Source organism: Bacillus rossius, chromosome 7 (assembly GCF_032445375.1).
Source record: "Bacillus rossius redtenbacheri isolate Brsri chromosome 7, Brsri_v3, whole genome shotgun sequence".
Lineage (NCBI taxonomy): Eukaryota > Metazoa > Arthropoda > Insecta > Phasmatodea > Bacillidae > Bacillus > Bacillus rossius.
In genome coordinates, this window is record NC_086335.1 from 7,977,866 (window position 1) to 7,988,709 (window position 10,844).

A 10,844-nucleotide genomic window follows, 5' to 3' on the forward strand; every position below is an offset into this window, starting at 1 on the left:
AGTTTATCATTTCTTCACATCATTAGATGTAAAATTTTGTAATAATTAGTATTACAGTTTTTAAGTCTTATCAAAATGGAGTGAGTTAAGTTGTTTTGATTCTGGAACCAAATGACAAAAGTCTGGAAACGTTTGAGTTGATTTCTAAGTCTGCTATTTTTCTTTCAGGAAACTGGACAATTATTTAAAATCATATGATATAGTTTTTGATTCAATTCAGTTATTGCACAATTTATTTGCACTACAAACAGTTAAAAAATAGGGTAATTCAAATTTTTCTCTGCGTGAGAGGTCACTGAAATGGTTTTTTTTTAGAGATTAAAATCATATCCGTCCACGATTGGTGTATGACATTGGACATAAGTCTAAATATTGTACAAGATAAATTTACAAGGAGCTATTCATCCTCTTTGATTTTTATAATTTTCCCAAAATACTTTGGGGTTAGTGTTCAGGGATGAAACCAAGGAGTAAAAACATTTTTCTGAAAAGAAAAATCAGATGAATTATGTGTCTGAATGTGTGATTCATTGTCTGCAATTATTTTATGCTTGTCACTTGAAAACTAATGCAGCTATTTCGATGAAACATTGTTCACTTAAAATGAAAACCTGTATTAGTGTATGTGGTTGTCACATTCCAAATTGGCCCAGCTAGGCAATTCATAGCTAGTACACAGCTGTTTTGAGGCATGCTATAGAACTCAGCAATTTGAAAGTTTCTACTCTGAAAATTTTGGTCACTTACCAACTTGAACCTATTCTTCAGATCTAAAAGCTTGGCATGTAGTTTGTGTTTATAGGGATATGGTGAACCTTCCAAAGTTTTCAGCAATTCTGCTGTTGGTTTGCAATATTTCACAACAAACTTGGTCTCACGCTGTGTAGCTGCAACCTCATCAGCATTAATTTGCTTGAAATACTCCGTAGCAGTGTAGGTGAATCACCACCTGTCAGTTTGACAGACTCGTTGAGAATAATTAAGTACTTGTTTAGGTATTACACTGTGATTAGCCATGATTTACAGCAAGTTTATATTGGGTTGGGTTTAATACTGAAGCATCTATTAGGAATTTAAGATGATTTTTTTTTTCTTCTGTTGACAAATTCTATGGCAAGAATTTTGCCCCTGCCACTTACAATGTATCATCCTTATGAAGTGGCAAAACTTTGAGAAGTACAATAAACACACTCCTTTATGGTTGTTTCATCACACAATACACAATGTGTCAATCTGAACAGTATCCTTAATTTTTTTTAGTTATGCACACATGTGCTACGCAATGTAGGAACATGGGGTAAGTCACCAGAGCCTGTAACGGAATTATTTTATAGTATCATCAGAAAGCATTAAAAATAAACTGAATTATTTTATTACAACTGCATGCTTAGTAAAGTACTGTGGGGTCAATCCATATCAAATGTCCCAAATTTAATTTTTCAAATTGCTTGCCTATTTTAGGAAAAAATAATTTTTTGTGTGTGGCCTCACAAGCATATAATAAGTTCAAAACCACAATAATATAATTTTATCATGCTTGGTTTATTAATGGTTGCTAGATTTACATGATCGGGTGCTGCAGTTTTGACGTTTGCAAGCCTTTGGGGGAATACCAATAAATCTTTATTGGCTGCTTCCAGAATTATGAATAAAATAACACTGTACTGAGCATGCTCTGAAGCAACTTTAATTGTAGTGAAAATGTTTCTTTTATTTTTTTATTTACGAAAATTGGGTACAAATATAGTCAATTTGGGTCAAAAATACGAGAATCAGTGGTGTGTAGAGAAAGGAAGGCTTCAAGTCTCAGAGTTGAAACTTTACACAGGGAATTCCTCTCTACCAGTAGTCTTTGTATAACAAAAATGAAACTTGAGAAATATTTCCTTTAGTTTCTATGAGCTTGTCAACTTCTCACTTTTTGCATTTTTTACCAATTTTACACCTAAATATCTCTGGGGGGTAAACTGATAAAAATTTGGACTTTGAGACTGTTCAATTTAGTAACAGTTCTGCGAATAAACAGCAGTGGTACTGGAATTCAGAAAATTTTTATTTCTGGCAGCCTTTTGCTATCTTGATCTTATTTGACATTTCACTTCAGTTCATAGTTGCACGTTAATTATAAATATTTGGAAACTGTCCATTAAATCATGTGGGGATTGCCTCTGGAAAGGTTTTAGCTTCCTAACTTAAAAATTGGTATGTTCCTGCGAATTGTAGAAAATTTCTTATTATTTAATTGCTCATGCTTCATTTTGGTTGTATGTAAATATGTTTAAAAATCACCTTTGATATAAAAAAATACTTATTAGAAAATTTTTACCATAAGGTTCTGAAAAAGTCTTGAAATTGGTTCGTCAGGTATTAGTAGACATTCTGTATTAACAATATTCTTATTTATAGTAGATAGGGGGTAGATGTTAGAAATATTCTAAGTGGTGTATGTAATGATCATGGTGTGGCTTAAGGGTTGATTGCTGCAATTCTAATGCAACAGTGAATTCCACCAGACTTAAGACATCTGTTGACTAGAAAGCATCTTAACACACGTTGTATGTTTAAAAAAAAACATGTATTGTGCTTGTATACCATTTTTTAAAGTATACTATGATTACAATAGTATTGGGTAATATGTGTTCCGTGTTGCTTCACATATTGTAGTTTGTATTCAATTTTTCAGAACTTTTCAACCAGGAAAGAAGGCTTGGACAGAAAAGGAAAGTCCCGTTCCGTGCTGGCGTATTACACAAAAAGAAAAAAAAAGACAATGACCAGTCTAAAAATGTCTCTCATAAACATTTCAACACAAAGGCAAGTGAAAACCAAACTAAGAAATTTAGGAAGAACAAAATTTCTGTACCAGGAAGGAACAACAAAACAAAATTCAGTAATAAAGGAAAAAGAAAACTCAAGAAATAAATAATTCAATTGTAGAAAAGTCACATCAGAGATAAAGAACATCAGAATGGACCATTTTGTTACTGTTATGATATGTTGATATTTGATTATTATATGTATAAGTGGATATTCATTAACACAAATACCATAGAAGTACTGTACTTAGAAAATTTTGTACAAAGAAGAATTCATGCAAATTTACATTAATTTATGCAATTGACTTAAAGCAAATTCAGTTTAAAAATATTTTTGTATCTTAATATTTTTAAAGCTTTGTTTGAATATACTAAATAATTTTAAAATGTTAGATTAATATTTTTATTTACTTAAATATTTATTTGCTAGTACTGTCATCAGAACTGAATTAAAAATATTGTAGGTGTAACACATTTCTCGTGATACATATAATAATGAATAAATATTTTTTTTCCCTGGAACCAGATTCTTGAGAACGTTAAGAATTTATTTTTAAATTTGTAAATCTTCTTACTCATGTGTCAAAATTTAAATTCATGGTAAAAAGTTATTCTTGAGTGTTGCATTTTTAAGTGGAAATCAGTGTACGGAATTCTTGATTTTGACCTCACAGTCATATGTATGAACATCATTGATATTTAACAAACGGAGCTCGTCCTAGATCATATGTGTTTTGTGCCTTAGCTTACACAAATGCTTTCTCATGTGCAGCTTCCACAAGTGCTTTCTTGCAAGCTTTCGCTGTGTGCTTGATTTTTTAAAATTAATTGTGATGTCGTTATTGTGGCTTAAAAATACAGATAAGACAATTTTAAGATTTATGAAAAGTTATTAAAATTATTGTTGAAGTAGGCGTATGTTTATTTATTTATTTTTTTGTAGTTGTACAACTGGCGTGCCAGCCAAACATTCGTTTAGGGATGAGCCGAAACTCGAAAACTTGAGCAGAGTCAAGCGAATAGCTAAAGGTTGTCTCAACTCAAAAGTCGAGTTCTTTATACTCGACAGGACGAGACTCGATAACTTGTTACATATTTGACATGTGCAACAAGCATAAAATCTTTAAAATCACATACCATTATTTTGCAACCCTTCCCAGCGTAAACTTTTTATTCAATTTGCATAGTTTTCTTTTAAGTGTGATTAATTCTACATAATTACACTGGCCAAAAAAAAACATAAAAGGTTTCTTCTGCTATTTATGTTTCAAAACACTGGAAAAGATGCCATTTTGGAATGGCCTGTTGTATATCAGATTTGTAACACAGCAGACAAACTATTAAAATAATTTTTTTTTTTGTTAAATTTACGTGTTTTGTACTACAGCAGCAATCACAAACATGAAAGTGTTACACCATGTATATTCATAGTTATTTTTGTCAATAATGCATAATTCTATTTTTAAAAGAGATTTTTGACACAGCGTTTGAAAATGCCTGTGTGTTGCTGTTTTTGAAGTCGGGACATATGTTTGAAACCAGAAAATGTCAGAAGAAAAGGAGAATAAAACCGATTTAATTTTCTGTTTGTTTACATATTTAATTTTTGTACTTCATGTGCATGATTTTCACACTTTCATGTAATGACATAAGAAAAAAATACTATAGATGACAGCAGTTTTTTTTTTGTAGAAGAATAGACAGTTAAGAAAAAAGTATATATGAGAACAAATGTTGCTATATTATGCTGCAAATGACAATTTTTTGAAAGCAACTGGTTTCTTAAAAAACAAGTAATAGTGAAGAGGACAATGAAGTTTAGAGAGCTCATCCTGAAGAAAGGCCATTATAAAAAAAAATATTATTTTTATAAGTTTTAGAGATCTATGCTATGATACATTTATTAGTAGTTCACCGTTTTAATATGTGGTTAGGTTAGACACAGGAAAAATAGCGTGAAATTGTGAGAACATTTGATTAGGTTGGAATAGCTACATTAAGAATACTGTGACACATGAATTTATTAGGTTGCTGTTTTAACCTCACTGTAGCCAAAACCAGACCTTATGGGTCATGACCACAATGTGAAAACCCAGCCAGTTGCAGCACTAATAAGTATCCAAATAAATTCACATAATTTTGGCAAATTACAGGTAATACTTAACCTGCTCTTCCCATCCTCACTGAATGATCCCAAACCTAAATTTAGCATAGGGAAAATATGTAGAAGACAAGTTGAAATAATTATATTGAATTTCTTTATTTTATTTTTATTTACTTTATATTTTTGATTGATAGACATAAACTAATGTCTAAAAAAATTAAGTCATGCAAATAAATTGTATATAATAATCAAGCAAAAATAAGGACATAATGATGTTGACCTTTAATAGGATTTTAAAAATATGAAAAGTAAAGAGACAATAAAATCCATTAATACCATTACAATATCCAATTACAAGCTTCAGGTTTATCGCCTAAATATTTCATTTAAAATAGCTTGCTATGATTTAAACAATCTTAGAAAAATATAATTACAAACTCTTGTTTTTTATGAACAATTAAAACCTTTAAAATAGCCTACAGTAGACTAGATTGGCCTATACTAAAATAGACTCTTGATGTGAATTGAAACTTTTGAGCAAATATTTGCAGGGGGGCTGAATTGTATCCCCTTGGAAAGGGTACCTTTCAGACTTATGGTGGCTGTAGTGTAGCTGGGTAGGAACTGGAAAGGTACCCTTTCCGATTTCTTAAAATGTTTCGGTTTTAATGCAAATATGCACTGGAAAGGTATCCCCTCGGAAAGGGTACCTTTCAGGATTTTCTGTACAAGGACACAGCAGAAAATAAACTGGAAAGGCACCCTTTCCGATTTCTTAAATTGCATATTATTTTCTGCTTTAAAATCCTGAAAGTTATCCCCTTGGAAAGGTAACCTTTCCAGTTTGTGACATGTTTATGCTCGGAATGGTTAGGTTAGGTTAGGTTAGGTTAGATGGGATAACTTTCACGATTTTAAAGCAGAAAATAATATGAATTTTAAGAAATCGGAAGGGTACCTTTCCAGTTTATTTTCTGCTGTGTTATTGTACACAAAATCCTGAAAGGTACCCATTCCGAGGGGATACCTTTCCAGTACATATTTGCATTAAAACTAAAACATTTTAAGAAATCAGAAAGGGTACCTTTCCAGTTATTTTCTGCTGTGCCATTGTACAGAAAATCCTGAAAGGTACCCTTCCAAGGGGATACAATTCTGTCGCCCCATATTTGCTAGGGACTCAAATTTCTTAGATTCATGAGCAATTCCATACTGAAGCTCGTTAGTATTCAGGATAGTCAAAATACTGCCAAATGTGTAAATATGTAATCTACATTGTCAGTCTTGTAACAATCCAGGCTTCAGGCTTCATCAGCTAGCTCAAAATTGGTCTGAATTGCACATACATAAAAACACTTGAATACGAAAGTACTGTTCCAATTACATAAAAACATCCAAATGAATCATGATGAAAATTGTCTCTAGAGAAAAATGACTGATTTTTACTGCTCTTTATTATTCTTTTACCGAAAATTCATATTGGCACATCTTCCGACCATAACACTGTTCCAGATGATCACATCACCTCACAGATAAGTATGTTGCTTCAAGAAAACTATTTATTTTAAAATGCTACCAAAATGTCTGAAAAAACTAAGATTAATTACTGATATTAATATCCCGTGGTTTCACCCGAACTCACAGTACGTGCCAAGGACTCTTTCCTTGGGATGATGGCTAGAAACAAGTTTTGAAGTCTCATGGGCTTAACACAGACTACTGCAGTCAACAAATTCTAAATAACATGTCCAAAAATTTGCTTCTTAACTACATACATTATATTATTTTTGAGCCATCGCCCGACCGCGACCTTTCAGTACCATGACCGCACGACCAATGGCTGACTGGACTACTGTACCTTCATCCACGAAGGGAGGTGGTCACATGTCCCTCGCAACCAATCACATGGAAGTTACGAGACACTTTCAAAACTCTGCAAACCTATAACTAGGGGCTTTTTCTTTTATATTGATATATATATAGTGATACAATAGAAATAAAATGATTTGTAGCCAAATGTATTAAAAAAATGTAGTAAAAAAACAACAAACAGCATTGAAAGAACCCATTTATAACGAAATAAGTGTTCTTTAATAGAAACAAATTACAATGATTAAATACATGAATTGGAACGAAATAAATCAAAGGAAAGGTTGAAATGTGTAAAAATGTTATCTACTTGAACATATTAATGTGAAATAACCAAAATAATCTTAAAACTATTGCAAACCTATAACTAGGAGCTTTTTCTTTTATGTCTCTTTCCAATTCTGATGATATGTGGGTCTTTGAGTTCCCACGCTTGTTGGGGAGCTACTGTTTTTCTATCTTGCACTTCAGGCATCATCTGCCTCTTTTTGTCTCATTGTAACACTGATGTGATTTACTGTCACATTGCATCATGCTTTCAGACAAAGGATAATAGCAAAACAAGTGAAGTAAAATACATGACTACACCTGGAAACTTAACTAACCAGCCAGATAGGTAATGACTTTTAGCATCTCAAAAGTTTAAATGATGTAAATTAACAGACATACTTACAAACATGAACTAATGAGAAATGAAATAAAAGCAAATAACTTAACATTGCTAACTTATGACTACCTCTGAAACAATCAATCAGCTTTTATTTACATTGAAACAGAAATCCTAACCAAGTACCGAAAATGATTAAAAAATATTATGAAATTATTTATGTCATGGTTTTATATGTTAAGAGGGTAAGGCCTGCACAGTCGCTAAACAAATAATTACGTACGGCTAGGACTAAGGCTGCACTCTAAGTTTTGGACTAAGAGATTGAAGGGCAGCGTGTAAAATGCTGAGGAGCAGAAGTGTTATCCAAATTCCGCAGCGTGGTTGTATCTGCAGGTATTCACTTCAAGAACTGACATGCGTAAGGCTGCAGTTTACACGGTAGATTACAATTAATACACCAAGACTATTAATATAGGAAGATATAGAGATAGATAGAGGGAAATACAAGAGAGATGCTTTGTATGTCTGTACCTACATCAAACAAATTACAGAAAAAAAAATATTGAAAGATGCATAGCAACGCATGCCAGGCGTTAGCCAATTACTATATAACGTTAGGGTATGATCGAAGTAAAAAATTTTAAACACAAATTATCTCAAGATTTTTATTTATTTCATGTAATAGTTTCATCAATAGCAGCTCAACAAAATTGGTTTACAATACACAACAAATGAAATATACTTTTGACAACTCATTTGGGATGTAATTTACATATGTTTGTAATCTTAATCGTGAGCAGAAACAATTTAACTATCTATAATACGAGGATGTAATATATTTTTATATTCCAAGATAATTAGATACATAACTTGGGCCGGGGGGGGGGGGGGGGGGAACTAATACCAAAATTCAATAGTTTGCAGTTTTCTCAATGAAATGTCCCATTTACTGATTTTTAAACAGTGTTTAAAATTCATCATTAAGATAAATTTAATTTTCGCTGTTTTAAAGCCTCTAGGCCTTTATTTTAATTGTGTAACTATAACAAAATTTTCAACTAATAATATTATGCTTCAGAAAAAAACATTTTTGTTAAACAATGTGAAAATATATTTATAAAAATAAATTAAAAAATTAAATAACCATCCAGAACATCATAAAATAAGCTAGGGTTTGATAAATATATATAGCCAAATTATATATTCATAAGTTCAGTTGCAGCTTTGGTTTGAAGTTTAACTGCAACATGGCAGATTCAAACACATCTTAGCTTTAGAACTTAGAAATCTATTGTGCTTCTTTCCTATGACTGTAGTGTAAGTTTAACCAAAGATAAGAATATTATCTTGGAACATTCTGCCTGTTACTACATTTGTAGGGAGTTTTTTTCTTTCAGAAGAATCCATTCTAAGAAATCAAAATTAATGGCACCTTTTTGTCATCACACATCGTGAGGGTAGGCTTTTGAACTGGGGCAAGCCAGGTCCATCCAGAAAAACCAAAGGCCTGGAGGCAAATAATTTTGTATTTATTATTTAATGTACAACTTTTCAAAATCCACAAATAAAGAAAAACTAATAACATGTACGTAAATGTGACTCACATAACTTTAAATGTGATGTGTGTATTATATAACATGAAAGGTTTCCTATGAATTACATTAACAATTTCAAAACTCAACTGAAGCCGGAGCCCGGGAATTGTTTCTGCCCCTGACCCTCCCTCTCGAAGTCCCTGGGGCCAACAACTGCATACTTGTTCAAGGAAACCAACAGACCACAGCATCATTCACCCAAATATCACACATTTACACCTATGAATCAAGACACAATCATAGACCGCTACTTTAGTTACACTGATGTGTACGTAACATGCTGTCAGGCCGACAAGGGGAAAGAAGGGGCTACGGGGCGGAACTCTCAAGATTGTCAGCAGAAAACTTGCCCTCGCAACTCTTCCTCAAGAAGAGGGGCATTGAGGGCGACCGAGTGACCTGAGAGCGTCTTGCCCCCTCGAGTAAAACAGCCAAGGGCACCTGAGAGTTGTGTGTGAAACAAACCTCTTTTAACATAGATCATGTTTACAGTTATGGCCCCATGTAACATTAGATGTTTTTAATTGTGGGGTTTGAAAAATTTTACATAAGTAAGTAATTGGGGTTTCTCTAGATGGCCCTTCATGCAGTTACAACTAAACAATGAAAATAAATTACTGATTTTAAAGGAGTAACTACATAGTAAGTTCTTAGGCAACTTAAGTTTGCCAATTCATGTAAGCTATTTTAGACGGTTTGAATTTAAAATTAACTCCACTGCTTCTGCTAAATCATCTACAATAGCATCAGGTTTCACATCTGGATGATTCTCATCGCCTGTTCTGAACTTGCCAGTTCTCACCAGCACACCCTGAAGCCCACTGTTTTGGGCCCCGCCAATGTCATGCAACACATCGTCCCCCACCATCACAGCGTCTTCTGCAGTCATGTTCAGGTCTGTCAAAGCAGACACAAAGAATTCTTTTTGCGGCTTCCCCACTATCTCTGCTTTCACGCCGGCTGCATATTCTAATGCCGTGGCAAATGCTCCCACATCTAAAACCAATTCATTTTCTTCTCGGTAATATTTCCCACGTCCTAAAGAAAACAATCTGGGTTTTTCCACATTAAGTAGCACTCGAAAAGCGTCATTCAGGAGTTCATATGTAAAATTCTGGCCAGCATCTCCAACTACTACGCAATTGGGCGAGTTCTGATCGACATCGCTGAATTCTTCACGAACATTTGGGTGGACAAGAAGATATGGCCTTAAACGTTCGTCTTTGAGATATCGTGCGGCGGCTGGGCACGGGAGAGTTATATCATTTTCTTGCAAATCGAAACCCAGTGATTTTAAAGTAGATGCTAGAGCACGTCTTGTTTCTTGGGTTTCGTTTGTAACTAACTTAACTGGCATTCCAGATGCTCGAAGCTTACTAAATGCTTCCACCGATTTTGGAATCGCCTGTTTACCATTCTTTAATACACCGGAAATATCCAATAACACACATTTCACAGGTCTTATTGAAATTGCTACAACCATCGTGCAGTTTTTGATCGAATGTGAAATATTTCAAATCTGATGGCCAAGCTTGTGCGTGGAAATAAACATCCAACGAGCATTATAAACATCACACCATCACACCGGAAAAAACAACCATAGATTAAAGATCAGAATCCCCACGAACTTAAATGTTGATGACTCTCTGTGTTTACTTATCCAAGCGGTAGCTTGCACAAGTAGAGGCATTTACATATTGAAATTATTCAATAACAAGTCGATTTCTAGGTAATTTCAGTTGGAAGTTGAGGAGAGTATGAATCCTAATTCCTTATCATTGTTTACTAAACTAAATGAAGTTTTATTTTACTGCAGTGCTACAGATAATAGGACAATTTTGAACCACAAA

General features: G+C 33.4%; 2 protein-coding genes across 3 annotated transcripts in view; one reads left to right on the plus strand and one right to left on the minus strand.

Moving 5' to 3' along the window:
• Positions 1-4,400, plus strand: part of LOC134533669 (protein Peter pan) — a 66,337-nt gene extending 61,937 nt beyond the window's left edge. For both annotated transcript variants that reach the window (XM_063371213.1, XM_063371215.1), the window contains exon 8: positions 2,684-4,400. In XM_063371213.1, coding sequence (XP_063227283.1) covers positions 2,684-2,922 — 239 coding nt within the window. In that variant the 3' untranslated portion in view covers positions 2,923-4,400. The remainder of the gene's footprint in view (positions 1-2,683) is intronic.
• A 5,163-nt stretch (positions 4,401-9,563) lies between these two features.
• LOC134533670 (phospholysine phosphohistidine inorganic pyrophosphate phosphatase-like) lies at positions 9,564-10,571 on the minus strand. The gene has a single exon (XM_063371216.1). The coding sequence runs from the start codon at positions 10,475-10,477 to the stop codon at positions 9,677-9,679; it is 801 nt and encodes a 266-aa protein (XP_063227286.1). The 5' UTR covers positions 10,478-10,571; the 3' UTR covers positions 9,564-9,676.
• Between the last annotated feature and the right edge of the window lie 273 nt (positions 10,572-10,844).

Excerpts from the sequence above, each read along its gene's own strand:
- LOC134533670 (XM_063371216.1), bottom strand. The coding sequence starts at position 10,477 with ATGGTTGTAGCAATTTCAATAAGACCTGTGAAATGTGTGTTATTGGAT.